Source organism: Arachis hypogaea, chromosome 3, assembly GCF_003086295.3.
Source record: "Arachis hypogaea cultivar Tifrunner chromosome 3, arahy.Tifrunner.gnm2.J5K5, whole genome shotgun sequence".
Classification (NCBI taxonomy): Eukaryota; Viridiplantae; Streptophyta; class Magnoliopsida; order Fabales; family Fabaceae; genus Arachis; species Arachis hypogaea.
The window spans coordinates 132,406,672-132,429,480 of NC_092038.1; the positions used below are offsets into that span (position 1 = coordinate 132,406,672).

General features: G+C 36.5%; 2 protein-coding genes and 1 long non-coding RNA gene across 3 annotated transcripts; 1 reads left to right on the top strand and 2 right to left on the bottom strand.

The window, feature by feature from the left end:
• Positions 1-750: 750 nt before the first annotated feature.
• On the bottom strand, positions 751-1,661 carry LOC140181870 (uncharacterized). Its single transcript, XR_011877501.1, has 2 exons — positions 1,272-1,661; positions 751-1,052 (listed from the first exon to the last, which is right to left on the bottom strand). It is a non-coding gene; the product is annotated as an uncharacterized lncRNA (long non-coding RNA).
• Positions 1,662-4,267: 2,606 nt separating this feature from the next.
• LOC112791744 (BTB/POZ domain-containing protein At1g67900) lies at positions 4,268-7,500 on the top strand. Its single transcript, XM_025834696.3, has 4 exons — positions 4,268-5,086; positions 5,162-5,231; positions 5,306-6,601; positions 6,812-7,500. The coding sequence occupies exons 1-4, from the start codon at positions 5,028-5,030 to the stop codon at positions 7,319-7,321; spliced, it is 1,935 nt and encodes a 644-aa protein (XP_025690481.1). The 5' UTR covers positions 4,268-5,027; the 3' UTR covers positions 7,322-7,500.
• Positions 7,501-15,004: 7,504 nt separating this feature from the next.
• Positions 15,005-16,162, bottom strand: LOC140183619 (uncharacterized). The gene is made up of 3 exons (XM_072232082.1): positions 16,122-16,162; positions 15,261-16,035; positions 15,005-15,148 (listed from the first exon to the last, which is right to left on the bottom strand). The coding sequence occupies exons 1-3, from the start codon at positions 16,160-16,162 to the stop codon at positions 15,005-15,007; spliced, it is 960 nt and encodes a 319-aa protein (XP_072088183.1).
• Between the last annotated feature and the right edge of the window lie 6,647 nt (positions 16,163-22,809).

Sequence of the window (22,809 nt, forward strand, 5' to 3'; positions counted from 1 at the left end):
CTTTCTCAACTATTAATAAACTCGTTGGACTTGGACCACTTCTTATATAATGCGTGCATTTAGGTTTGTGTTGCAAACGCCTAAACACTTATTCTAATCCTTTACTCTTACTTAATTAACACTCATTAATAATAACATGCCATTGCTGATAGTATCATCTTGCCGGGGCCAGTTTTGTACATGCAAATAAATATCATGACATATAGTTATATTATACAACTAAACATCTGTTGCTCGAAATTTAATTTGATAGATCTATCTCTTAATTAGAAAGACTTTAATATTATATTATGAATTTCTTTTCCTATTATTTTAGGTATAATTGTGATGCCTTGGCCTTTATCATGGTGACTTCCGTCAAGAATATAAAAAAAAAAATTAAAAATCCTAATTTATATCTTATTAATTTTTAAATACAGACAAATTTAAATATTTTTATTTGTAGAAAAAAATAACTAAAAAAGATGAATTAAAATTCTCAATTATTATTCAAAATATAATTAACAATATCTCCGTCTAAATTAAAGTTTGTAAATCAAAAGAAGTAATTTTTCACTAATAATTACCACCATCCTCCATTGAATGATGTGTTGTACCTTTCAAAATGGTGAAGGCTACATATGCATATATGACAACCTTTCACTGTTAATTTCCATAGTTTAGCCAACACCTCGTTAGCTCCCACAGCCATGTGCTTTGTCAATTCTAGGAAATTAAAAGCATACCCTCTACATTAAATAGCCAAGAAAATAAATACATTATTATTATTATTATTAGAGAAAATATTGGGTCGATTACTAGACCATCGGCCAATTTGAATAATTTGTTAAAAAAATTCAAATTTTCAAAAAATAAAATTTTAAATAATTAGGATTAGCACTATTAAACTAGGATTAATGACTGTCACGCATAACCACTTTATCAATGTGAAGCCTCTCTCATCGCGTAGTGGATATCTCGTCTTCAACTGTCCATCACATTATTGTTGTACTCTCTGTCGTTACTCTTCTATGCGTCATGTCAGGCGACCAACATCGAATACAAGAAACATCCTAAATTTAAGAAAAGAAACATTTAAAGTTTAACAAAAAAACATCCCAAAATTTAACAATAAAAACATTCTAAGTTTTACAAAAGAAATATCCCAAGTATTACAAAAAAAAACATTTGGAGTTGAACAAAAGAAACATCCATGTTTAACAAAAGAAATTAAACATTCCAAGTTTAATAAAAGAAACATCCAAATTTTAATAAAAAAATCCCACGACTACCTTCTCAGAGTATCCATTGCAATCGGCGACGAGGGATTCTTTATCCACCTTTCATGGCAAATGAATTGCATAGACGAGGGCGGGTGAGGGCTGGTCGACGACATGATTGGGCGCGGCGCAGTGGGTCGTCCGGAGATTCCTTTGTGACGTTGTAGACGTCGTCTTCGGCGGTTCGACGGCGGGATTGGGTGACGCAACAACGCGAAGGAGGATTGGTTGGTTCCCTTAATAGGGTTGTGGGTGTCGTTGTCGATGCAAGAAGATCGGAATCATCGTTGCGACGAGCGGATGATCAACAACGACTGCGAAGAGCGGCACAACGACGTGTCTGAAGCGGGAGAGGAAGACGGCAGGATAAATGGCGCGAGTGGAAGTAAGAGGGAAATGTGGCGTATGTGGTTGTTTTTTTTTTTTTTTTTTTACCAAAATCAAAATATATAGAGTTATTAGGTTTGGATAATGTTGTTGTGGGGTGTTTTTTTTTGTGTCATTAGACTTTTTTTATTGGAACTAATATTGTAGTTGGTAGAATTAGCTGATACTCTAATTGGTTAAGTAATAAAGTTGCAATTATTATTATTATTTCAAAGAACTTGAAATATAAATAGAATAAATGACGCTTTACCTTGTATCATGGTTGGTTGTTCCATATTTGCCTTTGAAACAACTTGGTATGTTAGCACAAGTCTATATCTTGAGCCAACTGTTGCCCCCGGCATGTTTTGCATAAATTCTCCATTGAATACATGGAAGTTCAGTATAGTAGTGGTCACTGCTCATCAATCATTTAATATCTTCTCTCGAAAATAATCAGAATTTCTCTTTAACTTGATATTTTTTCTCAAATTAGATTTCAACCTCTCTTTGATGTTATGGTATACTCTTAATTACCTTTGCGTTAGCACACTTACATGGAATGCATCGCCCATATAGAACAAGATTAAACATAAAGTTATATGATGTTTTTGTGAATTAATCATATGACCCTTTAATAGCTTTTAATATCTTAACCCTCCATAGAAAATTATACTACCTAAATTTATTCTTCTCAAGCTCTCACAAATATTTTGTTAATAATATAATTATTTATATACTTTTTTATTAATTTAATTTTTTTAAAGAAATAATATCATCACATTATATCAAAATTCTTATCACCTAAAAGTTTAAAGTTTAATTTTTATTATTAATTCCAAAAATTGTTTTTTTATCATAAAACAAAAGAATCTATATAACTAAATTAGCAAATGTTGGGGAGCATCTCTCTCTTTCTAGATATTTTATTAATATGTGATCCATCATGACATTATTGTAGCACTTGTGTAATTAAAAATAAAATTTATTTTTTTAACAATGGGGGTTCTTAATTCTCAGCTTGTTAATTATATATGAAATTACATATATAAACCTAGCTAGCTAGCTGGCTAGGCCCGTACATCTTTGCCATTCTTATTACCTTTTCTAATAATCATGCTCACAAAAAATTGATATATATATATAGACTATAACACATCATAGTATGCAATTCGAAACCAATCATGAATATCACATATGATGATGATAATTAACTCCCTAGATGTCTCTCCTTTTGTACTCTCTCTACCATTATTAATGGGCCACAAAACCCTCCATCTAAATCATTTATCACAATGAAAAAGCTTAGAGAGAGGCTTTGAAATAATAATATTTATGAGCAACAATTCAAAAGGGCAAACAAAAAGTTGAAGACAACCCTCAACTACTACTTATTTAGGGATTAACACCATAAATATTTCAGCATCAATGCAAGAAGGCTTGATCTGCCACCACAATTTTCTTTGTTTTGATTTTATTTTAACCTAATAATCAAACACCTGCCTCTAATAAGCCAACAAGAGGTCTCCCAGCTGCACTCCAATAATATGCTAAGTTTCAATCTCATGGACCATTTGCAATAAATGAATGTGGAATGCTCATCACTCATCACTCATGACATGCATGCCACGGAATGGCACTTTCGTCATTTTTCAACAATACAAGCCCAATCTTTTATCCATATATAATATATGCTTTCGTGCAAATAAAGTTGGAATTCATTTTTATATGGAGCCTATCTATTAGCTTGTTAAGGATAATGATATACGTATATGGTTCCTTTTCGCCATTTTAAGTTCTGTTATATCCTTATTTCTTCACAAAACTATTATGGTGGATACTACCATGAAGATTTTATTATTGTCTTTATATGAAGATGCTTCTTTTTTACCATTAGATGATGAAATGTATGGTTTGATTTTGATGTGTTACAAAAGTGTTATTTTTTTTAAAGTGTGGCTAAACAAACAAAGTACACTTTTAACACAAGAATCTTCATAAAAAGATGTTTTTAGCATCTTCATTTGAGTAGTTGCCAACTATTATTTATTATTACTGCTGCTGAATTATTAATTTATTATATTCTCTATCTACATAGAGAAAGAGAGGACACAAAATGCGTGTTGCAAATTGAACAAAGATGAAATAGTGTTTGACTAGAATAATCTAATGGGAGAAGACTGCATCAAAGTAAAAAATGCATTAAAAGAAAAAATCAAAGAAAGGTAAAGCAAAGAAAATTATTAATTGCGGTGGCAATGATGAGAAGGAAGGGCACTAGTGGGCGCAGGATAAGCACGTGGGAGTTGCCATTCCATTAGCACTCTAGTAGTATAATCAAAGTTCAAAAACTGAGCTACACTAGAACTAGAATTTCTAAAATTTAAAAGTTCAATCAAAATTTAATTGAAATTTAACTACTAAAAAATTAAATCAATTTGATTGGTTAAATTTTTAGTTGTTTAACCAATTTTTTAGATAAAGCCTAGCTAATACAAACATATCATAACATTCTTCTACCAAAACACTAGAAATTAAAAAATAATAATAAATAAATCAAAGGTAAAGTTGACGTTACAGTGTTACAAAGTTATTCCATGTCGCATGTATATATTTCCCCCTGTAATGATTTGCCACTTTCTGTATTAGCTGGTCACATAGTATCAGTATAAAATTAATCTAATAATATCACATACTTTATGTTATGTACTGAGTATTTCTATTTCTAGAATGATTATGTTTATATTTTCTTTAACTGTGCTGACTGCTGCTAAGATAGATAAGTAATGCAATATAGTCAATTTATTTTACGGTATGCCATCTATAATATGGTGTGATCCTTGCAATGTTTCATCTTCTGATATTTTCTTACACAATTGACTATTCTTTTTCTTTTTCTTTTTTGCTGTTGTTTTTCTAAATTGCTGAGTTAAAGAAGGTGGTTAGATAGAAAAGATAAATTCTCTCAAAATTGAGGAATCTTGTGACATTGCAAAATAAAGTTTGTCTGGGACCAACTTCTTTTGTGTTTTAACATTTTTGTTATTATTATAACTCATAAACTTATTTAAACTTTGTATATATTATTTCTTCCCACAAAGAAACCTCTTTGGTTTTCCTTCTCCATACTGAAACTTTTACATCTCTTCCCTCCTCTCTCTATTCATTCTTTTTTCTTTCTGAGAATCCCTCAAAGTCTTTCTACCAAGGGCTCCCACACTGATTCAGTTTGCACTAAAGTTCTATCATACATTCAATAACAAAGTGATGGTATATAATATAAATTAGTATTCACTTTGGTATTTGTGTATATAGCTAGTTTTCACTAGTACCATTGCAACTAGAGTCACAGAATTCAGAATAACACATGATTTAGAGGGAAACAAATTTGGCAAACTAGTCATGAAGTTCATGAAACTTGGATCTCGTCCTGATACCTTCTACACTGCTGATTCAGTAAGGTAAAAGCATAATAAATTGAGGAAATTCTTTGTTATGTTGTTAAAATAAGATTGTCCAATTTTGTTTGCATGCAGGGCAGTAACTTGTGAAGTTTCAAGTGACCTGATAATTCAAGTGAAAGGAAGCAGATACCTTCTTCACAAGGTGAGTGTACAAATCCTTCAAACTTGTCTTCAATGACTAGTTTCCTTCTTTTGTTGATCTTTTTTCGGTTTCAGTTTCCCCTTCTTTCCAAGTGTTTGCGGCTCCAAAGACTCTGCTCAGAGTCACCTGATTCAGGCCAGCCTCAGATAGTGCAGCTCCCTGACTTCCCCGGCGGCGCCGAGACATTTGAGCTCTGTGCAAAGTTCTGCTATGGAATGACCATAACACTCAGTGCCTACAATATTGTGGCGGCGCGCTGCGCCGCCGAGTACCTTCAGATGACTGAGGATGTAGAAAAAGGGAACTTGATATACAAGCTTGAAGTGTTCCTGAATTCTTGCATCCTCCATGGCTGGAAGGACTCAATTGTGACACTGCAAACCACAAAATCAATGGCTCTGTGTCTGTGGTCAGAGGACTTGGCCATTACAAGCAGGTGCATTGAAGCCATAGCCTCAAAGGTCTTAAGCCATCCTTCTAAGGTGAGTTTGTCACATAGCCATTCTAGAAGGTTGAGAGATGATGTCTCTTCTTGCAATGGAACCGAAAGCATGAGGCACAAGTCAACAAGCAAGGGATGGTGGGCTGAAGATTTAGCAGAATTGACCATAGATTTGTACTGGAGAGCCATGATTGCTATCAAATCCGGCGGCAAGACACCGTCCAATTTGATCGGCGATGCGCTCAAAATCTATGCCTCAAGGTGGCTGCCAAGCATCACAACAAAAAGCAATGGACATGCCAAGAATAAGAAGGAAGAATCTCAAGAGTTATCAGACTCAGATTCGGATTCGGCAAGCGAAATAGCCTCCAAGCATCGTTTACTTTTGGAATCTATAGTGAGCCTGCTACCTGCTGAAAGAGGTGCTGTTTCTTGCAGCTTTCTTCTTAAGCTCTTGAAGGCTTGCAATATTCTGAATGCATCTTGTTCTTCAAAGAGTGAATTGGCAAGAAGAGTAGGACTTCAGTTGGAGGAAGCAACAGTGAATGATCTTTTGATACCTTCACTTTCTCACACAAATGATATGGCTTATGATGTGGATTTGGTGATGGCAATATTGGAACAGTTTATGTCACAGGGGCAGAGTCCTCCAACTAGTCCTCCAAGAATGAGGATGATTGCCTGCGAAAGAAGGCGGTCGAGGTCGGCCGAGAACATTGATTTCGAGTTCCAGGAGAGCAGGAGGTCCTCCTCAGCTTCTCATGGATCAAAGTTGAAGGTGGCTAAGCTTGTGGATAGGTACCTTCAGGAGGTGGCCAGGGATGTCAACTTGCCTTTGTCAAAGTTCATTGCTCTTGCTGAGGCTATACCAGATTTTGCAAGACATGATCATGATGATCTATACAGAGCTATTGATACTTATCTCAAGGTATACTTAGAGAAATAGACAAAAAGAAAACAACATTAATAATTTAGTGGATAACCAACTAAACTAAGTATATTGACCTTAAAATTCTTGTCCTAATCAAAATTTATTGGCAGTTTAGGTGCAAGCTGACCCACAGAAATTTAGCCTAAACATGGCTTCTGATTTAATTTGGCTACTAGTTTGTTACATTCTGTTGTGTTGTGTTGGCAGGCTCATCCAGAACTGAATAAAAGCGAAAGGAAAAGACTATGTAGGATCCTAGACTGCAAGAAACTATCCATGGAAGCATGCATGCATGCAGCACAAAATGAGCTACTCCCTCTAAGAGTGGTTGTCCAAGTCCTCTTCTTTGAGCAAGCCAGAGCAGCAGCATCCGGCGGCGGCAACGGAAAAGTCGCCGACATACCAAGCAACATCAAGGCATTACTGAAAGCACATGGCATTGACCCTTCTTCAAAGCATCCCCCACCATTGAGCACCACCACAAGCATTCATGGTGATGATAACTGGAGTGTCAATGGACTCAAGACACCAAAGCCAACAACAACAGCAACAAGGAATCCAACTCTGAGAATGAAGCTAGCAGAGGATAAAGACATGGATAACATTACCAATGATGAAAATGGGAGAGCTGCTTCTAGATCTAAGGGTATTAATCAACCAAAACGAATGCTTAGTAAGTTCTGGTCTACAAACAAAGGTGTCACAGGAAAGAATTAGAGTGAATTTTTAGAGGATAGTAGTAATGTACACTATTTTTACTTCATCTGCAAAAAGGGCCTTGTAACTTCTTAGGCAGAATTAAAGAATTATTCTAAAATGTGCATTGTTCATATAAAACTTATGATAATAAGATATGAGATCTTTCTCAACATAAGGGGAAATCTCTTTGGTAAAAATCGCATATTTGTTAATAATTTCAAATTTATTCTTGGATATCAGATAATAATTTGTATCCACACTAATGTTCTCTTCCTCATAGAATATGACATTCAACTATGGGCTAAAATTTGGAGTGTTCGAACATGCATTTATTATTCTGGTTTCTAGTTAGAAGAGATTTTTCATTGATCTATTGTGCTTTGTTACAATTTATTAGTGCCATCATAATTGATAACAAACTGATGTGCAATCCAAAGCCGACCAGAAAGTAGGACAAAAATATACAACAGAAGAATAAAATCCACCATTGATAAAATGTGTTTGCTTATAATTAAGCGGTGTTATCTTTAAATCAGTGGAAAATTAAAACCGCTTGGTCTATTTTATCCCAACAAACATCTTGAATTCTTGATAAACCTCTAAGTTCTACAATATAGTAAATATGGGCCTCCTATTTAAAGAAAAATCTTTTGACATTAATGAGAAAATGTAACTACTAATAAATATTCTATGTCTTGATGACTTTCTTTAATATCTCTTATTAATAATGTGGGCATTAGGTTATTGGATGAATGTCACTTTCATCCTCCTTCATACTAAGATTTATTGGATGAATTGTGTCCTCAAATAACAACTAGTTAGTAGTTACTTTGTTCTGTTCAATCTCAAAAACTGAAATTGACCTTTCACTACTGTTTTGGAGTTCAACAAAATAATAATAAAAGAAAATGATGATATAGTGGGGGACTAACAATGGTGGTCATCATGATCATTGTTGCAATGATGATCACAACACTCATTATGGTTTCCTTTGGCCCTTGACTTAACTATTCTTAGAGCATGCCTGCATGAATCTTCCTTTGATCACTAACCAATTGCTATGATAATCATGACGAAATTTGGCACTATACTCAATCATCATTTTGCCATTTACATTCCTATCATAAGATTCGAAATTAAATTGGACTTTTCTTTCATGTCCCTCCAATTGATTAGGAACATGTTAGTAAGGAAACTTCTGTATTTTAATTTAATTTTAAGTGATCAATTGTTTTTTTCTTTCCTTAATTTATTAATCCACTATTTTACCGAATAGTTGTTGGTAATTTAATAAGCATGCAGAATTGATGACAAGTTGTGTTTTATTTCGATCATCTCAAGAAGAAAACAAACACAATTGAGTTCATAACTTGATACAGTAAAAATAACATCAAAATGGAACTCACAAAAAGTAAATTAAGCATATATAACATGTATGTGAATAGTATCGAATTCAAACAAAAGATGAATTATCTATCGATGCTTTTGGTCCTTTGGAGGGTGCTGCGGTGAAGCCTGCAACGGAATGAACCAGCATGTGTTGTTGGAGAACAAAGACAATTATTATTATTATTGTTGTTCTTGTTCATACTCGTCTGTCTCACAATTGCCCCTTGATGAAATTGCTCCCCCACCATCTCAGGTTCTGCAACAACAGCAACAACTTCTTTCATCTCCTTGTTTTTTTGCTCACTTTCCATACTCTTTTGTGTTTGGTTCAAAGCATATGTAACGTGACTATGTGAGACATATATAAATATGCAACACACACAAGGTTTCAAGTTTTGCTTTTCCTTTTCTTTTGTGTATGTCTTGTCACGGGTGTGAACTGTGAAGTGTGAAAAATCAATTGAAATTCAAGTCCCTCCACCTACCTACATTTGAATCATTTTTGTGTTATTGTATGTATAATAATGCTTCAACGGTTGCCAACTAGAAATTAAAATCATTATGGGTTAGAGAGGTCTAGGGCCACCGTCATAATCATTTCTTTTTTTCGTTGAATGAATATCATCATGATGCAAAATAAGGGCCTCTAATTAAACAATTAGAGACAGTCCCTAGTTTATGCATTCCGGTGGGTCATGGGTGCCAATTAACTTATTATAGCTTTCCTCTTTGGACTCAACTTACAATTTATAATTCTTGTGACGAAATAAAGTAGATAAATCAAGACAAGTTGTCCAGAAATAAGATGAATATTTAAGTATAAATAAAGTTGATAGTTAAAAATTAGGTGGAAATTCAGGTGCAATCGACTTCACGTGAAGTTGATAGCTGAGAGCCGTTAGATGAAAATTTAGTCAAATCAGTCAAACCATCTAACGACTCTTAGTTATCAACTTCACGTGAAGTCGACTTCACTTAAGTTTCCACCTAAAAATTATTTGTGGACTTGAGGTGTTTAATTACACGTGGGTTTTTACCTGTAAATAAAATAATATGGGTACAATAATTTTTTTGGGTATTACAACGGTGCTGAAGCCCGAAAAGAGTTGCAATACACCAGTCATTTGCATCATCATTTAACAATGGAATAGCGTTGATTAATTCAAGGAATTAAAAACCAGGTCCAAGAAAAAAACAAACAAATGCAGCGTCTGCAGGCCCAATTAGTAAGACCGGGACCTTTGGTTTGGTAGCCCATCTACCATTTTTGGTCGGAACTAGCCCTTCAAATGACCTCTAATACTTTTAATCTTTTATATATTGTATTAAAATATTCAAAAAACCTCCTAACTGTTGATCCAAAAAAAAAAGAAGAAAATATTAACTGATAATTAGTTATGAGATTTAAATATTTAATATCCATTTAACAACTTTAGATTTTATCCTTACGTCTAGCTATAAGATTCTTACATTATTAAAAAGCATTATTTATACTGACAATTATGTTGAGAGTTGAGACTCCTTGTAGGTATTTTCTAAGGTCCACACTAGTTTTTTGGACCACTCCCGCTCCCTACTCCAAAAGTAATATATTAATTAAAAGTTAAAGAAAATTAGGTTACAGCTAAAATAAACATCTAACTATTTCATATACCAGCAGGGAGATACCATTCCAAATTTGTATTTATAATATCTAATTTTCAAAACGAACAAATAAATATTGAATCCACATCCTACAATATTATGTTCCATATATAACGGTAGTGTGATTATTTAAACCCTGAGATTAATTATACATGGTTTAGTAGAGCAACATTGAAAATGGTTTGGCATGATGGCATGCAACTTATGGATTAGAGGGTGGGTGTAAAGAAATCTCTAAGGTGGCGTTTGTTTTGCAGTACTGAGACAGAGACTGAGAGACTGAGATACAGTATCATGTTTGTTGGTTCAGAGACTGGTACTAAAATTTCTGTTTCTATTCCCAAAATTTCAGTATTTCAGTGCCTCCAAAATGTAGGAACACAAGGGACTGATATTTTTAGAAACAGAGACTGAAACTTTAATAATATTTTATACTTAAAATACTCTCATTTTAATTAATTAATTTTAATTTTATCCTTTGTACAAATTAAATTAGAGTTTTTTTCTTCTTTTAATTTTTGTCTCTCACTTGACAACAAACAGAATACTAAAACTTATTTCAGTCTCTATCTCTTAGTCTCTGTCTCTCAGTCTTAGTCTTTCAGTATCTGTCTCTCTACCAAACGCTACCTAATGACTAAAAAGAAGTAGCAGTATTACGTGCAAGTGGAAGTGAGATTGGGAGAGTTGTATCCGTAATGAATGAGTTAATGTAGATAGGCATATATAAGTAGAGAGAGAGAGGAGAATAAAGAAATAATAGTAATTGATTAAAGGACAAAAATAAGAGAAGAGAAGGAAGCAGAGTCCACAGTGATAGTACCACGCGTTGCACAAAGCAGTGACGACCAAAACATCAGAGGGATAGTTAATTAAATAGTTATTATTATTAATTATTAATTATGTGACGGCGGCATGCAGGGCAGAATGGCGAGGCTGGCCTTAATAATATTAATGGGTATGTAGCCGACGTAGTAGCATGATTTTAGAGTCATAGGGTTTGCCTGCCCAATTCTTGGATCTGGATTTACATACTCATATTATAACACACTCACTCACATACTCATCAAATTCTTTTCTATTCCAATTAATTGATTTAATTCCTTCAATTCTCGGGCTATATATCAATGTCGGATTTTTTATTTAAATAAATAAAATAAATTAATTAATTACTAAAATAAATAATTTTAAAAATATTTATCGTTTTACGTTTTCAGTCATATTTCATTTACAGTGTAAACGAGATGATATTGCATGTATCTCGTTTACAAGGCTGAACGGCGCCTATAAGTATAAGTCGTTTACACAGTGTTTCTAAACTCTACTTTGACCTAGTAAAACTCTTTCTCACCTCTTTTAACCGTTTCCTTCCATATTTGAATCCGATACGGTGATGGCACGCCAGGCAGGCAACGATGGTGTCATCAACAGACTAAACGAGACTTCACATTACACTGGGGCGGCCGACTTTCAGTTTAGTTGTGTTATGTTCAGTTAATCTAAGTATGTGGACATTGTTAGGGTTAGTCTCGTAGTGACAAGAATTGAGTAAGATGCTTTAGGGGTTGGACTGTATGATGAATTTAGAACAATATTTGTTTGTGTAAGATTTGTATGACTTAATTACGATTTGCTTACCGACATAAATAAGTTAGAGACAGCTGTAGAGTAGACACATGGTAGTATGTTCCTAAGTAGGAGTAGTACTTTCTTTTTAAGTAGAGTAGAAAAATGTATTATTATATAGGTTGAAAATTTATTTTTCATTCCGCAGAGGCCTCGCTTTCTGTTGCCCCGACGAGTCAGCCATACCCTTCCTCCACTCAACGCCATCGTCCCGTATCTGGCTGAGGCCAGATTCGGCGACACGGTGCCGCTCAGGGACTTCACATTTGACAATTTCCTGATTTTGGCACTCGTGGAGCGATGGCGTCTGGAGACGCACATGTTTCATCTTCCGTGGGGTGAGGTCACTATCACCCTGCAGGACGTGGCGTACCACCTGGGCCTACGTGCACACGGGAACCCCGTTGGGGGGTGCCTTCGTGACATTGGTCAGTGGTACAACACTGAGACGTGGGCAATGGTGGAGCAATTGCTTGGTGCCAGGCCTCCGTTGGTGGCACAGCAGGCGGCGCAGAGGAAGGAGTCGTTCACGCTGAAGCTAGTCTGGTTGCGTGATCGTATCTGACAGATACCCCCACCGACGATCCTGAGACACTCCGACAGTATGCCCGCTGCTACATTATGTTACTGATCAGAGAGTATCTATTGACAGACAAGTCCAACAACCTGGTGCACGTACGGTGGCTACCGCTTCTACGGGACTTCGCGGAGTGCAGGGCGTTATCAAGGGGCTCTATTGCGCTAGTCTGAACTTACCAGTCACTCTGTTTGGTGGCACAGCGGGGAGTCATGGATATCACCGGTTGTACTCCGCTGCTAATGAGTTGAATTTACCAGAGATTTTCTCAGTAGTGTCCACCAGATAAAGGAGTCTACCAGTACCCGCTAGCTGCTAAGTATCAAAGTATTACTTTTTCGTTTCATGTTAAATTTTGCTGTTAATTCGCATTGTTTGTAACTTAAGAAGTTGTATATGTCTTTGTTACTTTCAGATTGGTTGGATTGTAGTGGTAGAGTAGAGACCAGCACCAGTCCAGAGTCTTGCACTATAGGGTATCCATCGACCAGTTACGGTTCGATGAGGTAAGTTATGAAATTAAATATTTTGATATTTTTTTTCTACTTGATGTGTTGTAATATTTGTTATTCTGTTAAAAAAAATTTTATTCAGTTTACATAGAGGGTGTACGACGACCCACCCTGCACTGCAGGCCCTGTGCCCACATTGGTTCCGTGAGGAGGACGAGTGGGGTACTTGGTTGTCGGCCGTTCCTATAGTCTGCTTCAACATTATCCAGTTTTACTACGTCGATCGAGTGAAACGGCAGTTCAATGGGGAGCAGCCAGTGCTGGGGATTCCAGTGAATCTTGACAGGTATGAACGTGGTTAGTTTCTTCAAAGTTATACGTTGGTAGTCGTTTGTTGTTCTGATAGTGAGACTATTTTATCTATTTAATGTGTTTAACATCAGGTATCTGATCACCACTGGTCGCGGTGAGTATGTTTGGTGGCCGGAGAGACTCCAGCAGTGGTACGACGGTCGGAGGCAGAGGTTCGAGTCTGGTCACAAGATTACAGTTCATTATACAGTCGATGCTAGGTCGACCGTTGAGTACTACGATTGGTGGCGTGGGGCTTGCCGTGTGAGGCATCTATCTGGGCAGGAGGTTTTGGAGGATCCCAGGCTGGTGGAGTTGCCCCACGACGTCCAGCCCACTGTCAGTCAGCCGAGGGACGATCTAACCCTTCCGAGGGGCATGCCGGATCGGAGGAGATGTGCGAGGGAGGTCAAAGAGGACACTCGCCGGCCAGCTAGGAGGGAGCGGGGCCAGAGAGAGCGTCGCCCAAATGAGCCCATCCGGAGGGAGAGGGTCAGGCCTCGACGGGCTTGGGGTGACACGGACTCGGAGGAGGAGGCGGAGTTCGACCATCACGAGGATGAGGGACAGGTACCAGTTCACGGTGTCGTTCCACAGAAAGCACCAACTCCTCCACGTCCTCCCCCTCCCTTGTGGCACGGAGCGTGGCATTCATCCGGATCCGGTTGGCATGAGGGCACTCCATCCATGACCCAGCACGAGGAAGACGTCTTCCTTGATGAGATTATGATTGACGATTCTTTCTTACATACAGTCAGGAACCCGTCATGGATAGGTTAGCTGAGACATTTCGCACATGCAGGAAGGTTGGCATCGCGGACGACCATCACCCATCAGCTCTGGCCCAGACCTCCTCCTTGATGCCTCATATATCACCTGCATCTGGTGGGTCACACGGGACGCGCCTTCGGCCAGGAAGCCAGTGCGCGACACCCCCTTCGCACAACTATGGCATGTACCTAACCCAGTCTCAGCCTCAGGTTACCCCATCGATAGCTCCACACCCGCAGACTCAGCTTTAATTACACCAGTTTGCCACAGGTTCATCATCCGGAGGGTTGCAGCTGTATCGTCCTCAGACGCAGCAGGATCCGACAGCCATGGACCTAGATTCTCGACCGGCCCGACCTTAGCGACAGGCTCAGCCTCCCCCATGTGGCATTGGGCACATGCGTCACTTCTAGGATCCACACCAGAGATAGTGATTGTAGTATTGTCTGTACTGTAGTTGGGTTTAGACTATCTATGTATTTTTTCATTAGTTAGATGTATGGTATGTACATTTGGATGTAGAATATGTATGTATTGTTAGTGGTACTCTGTTTGTGTATATTGTTATTTATATTCGTGTTCTTTCTTATTTGCATTTATGTTTATGTTACTGTTCCTTTCAAGGAGAAAAAAACCAACATCTCATAAAGTGATTATTTCTCGTTAAACCTTGCAATAGAGGTTTCAAAGTTTCATACCCATTGATACTACAACATTTGATAACACAATACATAATAAAAAGACCAACATATGCCAACTATAGTAAACATACGACACTAGTACGACCTAGACATCACTCGTGGGCTGATTAGGACATCCCCATCTAGTATGACCGTATTGCCTACACAGGCTACACCGCTTCTCATGCCGCTCGGTCTCGTCCATGTCATTTCAGAATCTGGTAGACACGGGCCTTCTAGTTGCCTTCCGACACATGGCTGGGCTAGAACACAGCCTAGTCCCATGCCACTCCGCCCACATCGACTCGTCTGGGATAGGGGAAAACTCCATCTCGTACACCTTGAAAACAGCTTCCTGTTTGTACACAGGATACACATACGGGGCCCACTCAATGCTAGCAGCGGCACACCCAGCTAGTGCATGACGGCACGGATAGTGGAGTGACTGGAATAAGCCACAGTCACACGTGCCCTCCGATAGCCGAACACGGAAGGAACCGCCCCCATCCCTCAAACGGCTCAAGCTCCTTTACAATGAACACCGATGCCCGCCTGTCGCACTGAGTGACACGCATCTTCGATATCCCTTCTCTGTTCTTCTCAATGGGGGCCAATAGTCTCTGTGAGAATCGGCATCCAACAGCGAGCTGTGACTGCGCCTCTTTGCCTTTCATCACAAACAACTTTTGTAATCTCTCGTACGTGATGCACACAATGGTAGAAATAGGCAAGTACCGGGTGTCGTTCAACACTGCATTGATGCACTCGGATAGATTTGTCGTCATGTGGCCAAACCAACGCCCACCGTCGCAATGTTGCAGCCAAATCTCCTTCCTGAAATGACTAGCCCACTCAACCATGGTAGGCGAGACTCTTCTCAACGCATCCATGTACCACTCGTAACCGGCTTTTTTTGGACTATAAGCAGCGTTAATGAGGTACCTCTTGTCCTCGGCTGACTTGAACCGTGTCATAAAGTTCGTAGTCACGTGTCTTATGTAGTAAGCATGGTAGGCTCTAGGGGGATGCCAACCACTGTCATCAGAGCTAACCGCTGCCTTGATAGCCTGAGATCTGTCGGAGATAACCAGCAAGCCGTCTTGTGGGGTGACGTGATGTCTCAGATTAGTTAGGAAGAATGACCATGACTCGGTGCTCTCGGACTCCACAATGGCAAAGACAATATGCAGGATGTTGTTATTCCCATCTTGCGCCACCGCAATAAGCAACACACCACCATACCTGCCATACAGATGCGTACCATCTACATAGACAAAGGGCTTGCAATGCTTGAAGGCTTCTGCACATGATGAAAAAGACCAAAATACCTTATCGAACATGCTGCAGTCACGTACAAGGAGGTGCCCATCGTAGAATGGTTTGACGCGGAGGTCACAAATGGTACCAGAAAAACAGATCTGCAGTGCCTGAAGCAACTTGTGAACCTTATTATAGGACTCCTCTCAATCCCCATAGATTTGTGCAATTTCCTTCTGCTTGGCCGTCTACACCTTTATGTAGGACGGTTTGAAATGATAGCTCGCTTGGACCGCCCCTTGCAAAACCGGCATGCAGACAGAGGGGTTGGATTGAATCAAAGGCAAGGTGACCCGGCATATCAGACTGCTGTTTAGCTGACGATGGTCTTGAGACATGGTGGGTGCTAGTCAACTATGCACTCCACCTACCCTTCGAACCTCCCTGAGCACAACAACACAAGATTGCTTTAGGCACTTCGTACAACTACTTAGTATATCGTAATGAAGTATTGAAAGGCACAGATAAACTTAATATTACCAGTATCCGAGGTTCTGTCAAAGGGCTACACGGAGGCTCAATTGACACCCATTATCAGCTTGATGGCACTGCACATGATATTTTAACCAGTCTGATTCTATCACTCGGTACTCCGTACTCCTCCGAATACTGTAGTTCTTCACACTCTGAAGCATTGCCTCTCGGCTTCTAAACTTGTGGCCGACCCGAAACACTACACTGCTGTCTAAGTTGTAATCCTCTTTACCCGTGTCAAGAAACGGAGTCTTCTCGTGCATGGTGTCCAAATCCAGACTGTGATAATGAGAGGGAACCGCCGAAAGCGCTGGTATCGGAAGAGGTGGAGGCAGGACATGGCGAGCCGCAGTCGAAACGGGTGTCTCCGGAACACGCACATTCTCATCCCCACTATCGAATGATCCGCTTTCACCACTGTCCGCCACGTAATCTTCGTCCGACTCCTCCTAGCCCTCCTCCGCCTCAACCACTGGAACGACAACATGAATGGGCGGTGGTGCGAGAGGTCGGTGATAAACCCCATTTTTAGGGTTTACCTTGTATTGAATTTAGAGTGTTTTGATAACCTTTTGTCACATTTAGCCTATGAATTAGCATGGTTTTGTTATCTCTCCCATATTTGTGTTTAAGTGTAAAAACATGCTTTTTAAGCCTTATTTTGATGAATTATAATTTCTCCTTGATTCCATAAGATGCCTTGATGTGTTTGCTAGTAATTCCAGGATTGAAATAGGCTAGGCATGGATCAAAGGAGCAAGGAAGGAAGCATGCAAATGGAGAGAAGCACAAAAGACAAAGGAATTGATCTCGGCCAAGCACGCGCACGCGCACAAGGCGCTTGCACGCACATTGCAGAATTGGCCAGGGACGCGCACGCGTACCGTGCGCGCACGCGTCGATGACCGCACATGACTTCATTAATGCAACACGTGCCTAGCGATTTGAGAGGGTTTCTGAACCCATTTTTGGCGCCAATTGCTAGGAGAAAGGAATAAAAGGATGAAGGATTAAGGGGAAGTCATCAAAATTTAAAAGAAGGAATCATATAGTATAATTAGGATTAGTTTAGAGATAGTTTTAGAGAGAGAAGCTCTCACTTCTCTCTAGAATTAGGATTAGGTTTAGGTTAATCTCTTTTCTTAGATCTATGTTTAATTCATGCTTTGATTCACTTTTCCTTTATCAATTCTTAATCTTCTCCTCCTCCTCTTTCTAGTTATGTGCTTTAATAATTGTAATTCTTCATTTTGTTTTGGATAGATTGTTGTTCCTTTGTTTTCTTTCAATAATGCAATTTGAGGTAATTCATGATAATTGTGATTTCCTTGATTGTTGTTGTTAATTCTTTGCAATAATTGTTGTTAGATTCTATTTTTGTTCTCAAATTACTATGCTTTTCTTTTGTGCCTTCCAAGTGTTTGATGAAATGCTTGGTTGGATTTTAGTGTAGGTTTTGTTCCTCTTGGCCTAGGTAGAGTAATTAGTGACTCTTGAGTTATCTAATTCCTTTGTCGATTGATAGTTAGAAGTTGCTAATTGATTTGAATGCCTCTAAAGCTAGTCTTTCCTTTAAGAGTTGATTAGGACTTGAGGAATCAAATTAATTCATCCACTTGACTTTCCTCCATGGTTAGAGGTTAACTAAGTGGTAGCAATGAACAATTTGTCATCACAATTGAGGAGGATAACTAGGATAGAACTTCTAGTTCTCATATCTTGCCAAGAGCTTTGCTAGTTGTTAGTTTATTTTATTTGCCATTTATATTTCTTGTCTAAAATCTTAAAAACCCCAAATATAACTCACAACCAATAACAAGACACTTTATTGTAAATCCTAGGGAGAACGACCCGAGGTTTAAATACTTCGGTTTATAGATTTTAGGGGTTTGTACTTGTGACAAACAAGTTTTTGTATGAAAGGATTATTGTTGGTTTAGAGACTATACTTTACAACGAGATTTCATTAGTGAAATTCTAAACCGTCAAAAATTCAATCATCAGTCGGTCGTCCTGCACATAGGTCGGTGTATGGAAGGACCACCGCCACTGTGTCCAAACTCTGCAGACAACTCCATTACTTGCTCCACCATGATCCTCCCATGGATGTCGAACATCACTCGCACATGCTCATCCCCTTGGAGTCGGAATAGTCGAAATCGGAAGACTCCATTACCTATGGGGGCCAGTAACCTATACGCCACCCTTCCGATTTTCCTCGCTATTGTACCACCGAGCTTGCTCAGTATCAAACTCTTCAAATTTGACAACGTATTCACACGTTGAGTGCAAAACAATATCGGATCCTGGCACTCAAATGTCACCCTGTTGTCGTCGTTTCTCATACGACAATTGCGATACACAAACACAACTATGTACGGATTATTACTGGCAATGCCTTGTATTTGTGAGAAATATGATACGAAAAGTTTGTGAAGTATACCAAGGGTTAGACATCCTTTTATAGCTGGTGGGACACAACTCCATGCATCTCGTGTAAACGAGATAGATGACGTGTTATATCTGGTTAACAGTATAAATGAGATATATACAACTTTATCTCATTTACACTGTAAATAAGATATGACTGAAGAACGTAAAACGATAAATATTTTTAAAATTATTTATTTCAATAATTAATGTATTTATTTTATTTATTTAAATAAAAAATCCTATCAATGTCTCATGGGATATTTTATTTTTCACGAGCTTTCTTTGTTAGTTGTATGAGAAACTTCTATAAGGGCTAGGCATGAGAAGATTATTATTATTATTATGCCACTTGCATACATATATTTTCTCAAAAGTACTGGTTACATATGGCCAAGAACCTCCTTTAATAAGGTTTAGATCCACGGAGTCGGAGATAGGTGTTGAGATATCTAACATGATAATAAGCGAAATTCTACGTCAATTAAAATTAGATTAAATAGGAAGTATATACAAATAATAAGACAACTTATCTGTTTTTATAGTTGCTTACCTTTTGTGATCCATTAATTGAAATTTTCTTAAGTACAAGTGTAGAACTGTGAGATAATGACTAAATGAATTAAATTAATAAAACTATAGTTTTTTCTGACGTAGTAAGCATTCAGTTCAACGTTATAAAATTTTAAAGGAAAAGTATGAAAAATTAATGAAATATTTGTATAATGTATACAATTGAGGTTTAAGAAGTATTAGAGATATAATTATTAGTGTTACTTTTTTTATCAGTTAAAATTTTTGGGATGAGTAGTATTATGACATGGTATTAGAGCTCTAGTTCCGAAAGGTCAAGAGTTCGATCATTAGTGAATCCGAAAATCAGTTTAAGTTTTTGAAAAGATGTTTATTATCTCTAGTACTCGGATAGTTATTCTAGATAGTATAATGGATGTTCATTTTGTAACATAATAACCCATTATACACATTGTACAAATAAGTCATTGTCTCTCTAGCAGGACTCAATTTTAAAATAGATAAACGAGTGTTTTTGAACAAAATATATATGATTATTTATTTTTAATTTACACAAAATTAAAATATTTAATTTAAGGCTACACAAAAATAATAATTTTGAAATAAGTAATGTTAAGAAGTTATTTTTGGCTATTTTTTTAGTAATGGAGAATGAGCATGTGTATTGGTGTGTTTTTTATTAATATAATTTTTTTTTAATTTCAAATTACAAATCGGAGGCTTAAATTTGACTGAAATGAAAAAATTGTGCGTTTGATTTGTGACAGAGTGAATTCAAATTTATGATAAAACAAAATTGAGTCTTTTGATTTGTGTAAGATAAATTTTTTCATTTTAAAAACGAAACAAATTTACGTAGATTTTGTAGAAAAAAAAATTAGGAAACCCAAATTTAAAGGTAAGTTTTGTGAAAAAATTAAAAAAATTTAGAAAACCTAAATTTAAGGGTAGGTTTTGAGAAAGAAATAAAAACAAAAAGAAAATCCAACTCTAAAGGTTTGATTTATGGCATCTTTTTTCTTTTTCACACTTAGGAATAACATCCAAGTCTAATATCGGTAGAAAATATCATTCTACTTCTAATATGAAAATTAAAAAGCAGTTGTTTTTTGGGGGGTCATTGTCAATTTTTTTTAATTATTTTATTTATTTTAAATTTTAAATTCTAAATCATAAATTTTTTATTTTAAATTATAAAATTTAAATATTAAATTATTTAAAACATAAAAAAAATTAAAATAAAAAATTTAATTAATATTTAATCAACTAAAAATTAATTCTCTGTAATGTGTCCTTTGAAATTTGTAAAGAAACAAGTCTTAATGTATCGTTACGATAAATTTTAGAAGATTAAATTTAACAGTATTTATATAATTTTTTGAAGTGTTTAAAAATGTTCTAGATGGTTTCAGAACATTCATATGATAAGTTCTAGGGCTCTTCCCTTAATAAGAGAAAGAAAGAGAGTGAAGTGTAAATAGCTGTTGTTCAATCATATTCTAGAACGTTTCGAAACCATCTAGAATATTTTCAAATACTCCAAAAATTTATATAAATACTGTTAAATTTAATATTCTAAAATCTACCATAACACCATGCCATCATAGCCAATAATACAATGCAATAGTTTAGTAAGTGCTATGTTTTACAGTTTTTACCTACGGGCTGGAGACAAGATAAAAGGGAACAATATCTGTAATGATCGTTTGCGTTGAGAATGTGTATTCATCTCTAATTAAAGTAAGTAATGACTTGTAGGAATTTCATTAATAATTTTTATTTTGATTTAATTATTTTGTTGGTTCCCATAGTTTTTCGAAATTTTTAATTAGATTTTTATACTTTTTTTTTAATTGGGTTCTTACACTAATTTTTTTTTTTAATTAGATATCTTTTAGTAGTAATTGATTTAATTGTATAAAGATTTAACTAAAAAAATTGGTACAAAGACTTAAATAAAAAAAAAGTATAGGAATTCAATTGAAAAAAAATTAGTGCATAACCCAATTAAAACAAAATTTATAGAAACTTAATTAAAAATTTCATAAAACTATAAAAACTAATAGAATAATTAAACCTTTTATTTTTGCATAAAAGTTAATTAAAAACTTTATTATTGATTTTATGCCATGGTAATTTGGCATTTTTGTGTAGAAAAAAAAAACCGAGGTGAAATGGTATGTTAAGAAGCCATGTGGCAATGAGAGGATGATATAGATGATACTTTATGGACATGACTTGAATATATGAACAAGAGAGATGGATAGGGCCAATTCTATGGTGTTTATGAATTGGTGTCTAAATTTTGTCTAACTTATTTTTTGTAATAAATTTTAATTTTTTAAAAATTATTTATTGTTATATCTTTTAAATTAAATATTATTTTTTAACCTTTTTTAATAAATAGACAACATTTTTTAGGTACCATAGCATTTACGGATACATAAATAGAAAGATATAAAAGCAGTGGCACGTGGCAGAAGAGCATAATCTGAATTGATAGCAGAGAGATAAAAAGAAAAAAAAGAAAAAAAAAACAAAGAAGGATTTTAATTTATGTATTGAAAAAGCTGCATAATCATGTTTGATAGAAAAATTTACATGTCAAATGGTTAGCATAGAGCGATCATGATATTGCCCTGGGTGTAAACCGTGTGCTCCCATATATACTGTCATATCAGCACCAGACAAAGCCATCTTCCATTTCTTTCTTTTTTTTCCACTTGATTAGATATAGTAATTAAGCATCTTTGTTATTACCTAAACAGAAAAAAATTAAATTAATGAAAGAAGGAGAGAGCATGTATTAGGTATGAGGATAGGTTGTTAAATTATAATTTGTTTGATTATATTCCCATCAAGGTAACAAAGTATCCGGGGATGTTGTCTCCATCTCTTGGAACCATGCGGTTTGGGAAAAGCTGCTGATATATCTTTTTATGGATTTTGTTGTCTCTCTCTGCAACCTTTCTGTCCACTGCATCATGCAGCAGCAGAAAAACCGTCATTTTTAATTCCCTTATTATCCACCGTGGTCGGTTTTGAATTTGTTTCTGTTCTTGAATAACAAGTAGAATGAATCATGAATAATCTTGATGCACCTGATATGTATGGTGGTTTAATCACTACACCTGAAGATCTGACCAGGTAAAACCATGCAAGCAAGCAAGCAAGATCCTATGCTTGCAATTAATTTGGCATTCAAAGCATGCACCTTCGAATCTTATAAATTAATATTTGTGATTCTGCTTTGCTTCAATT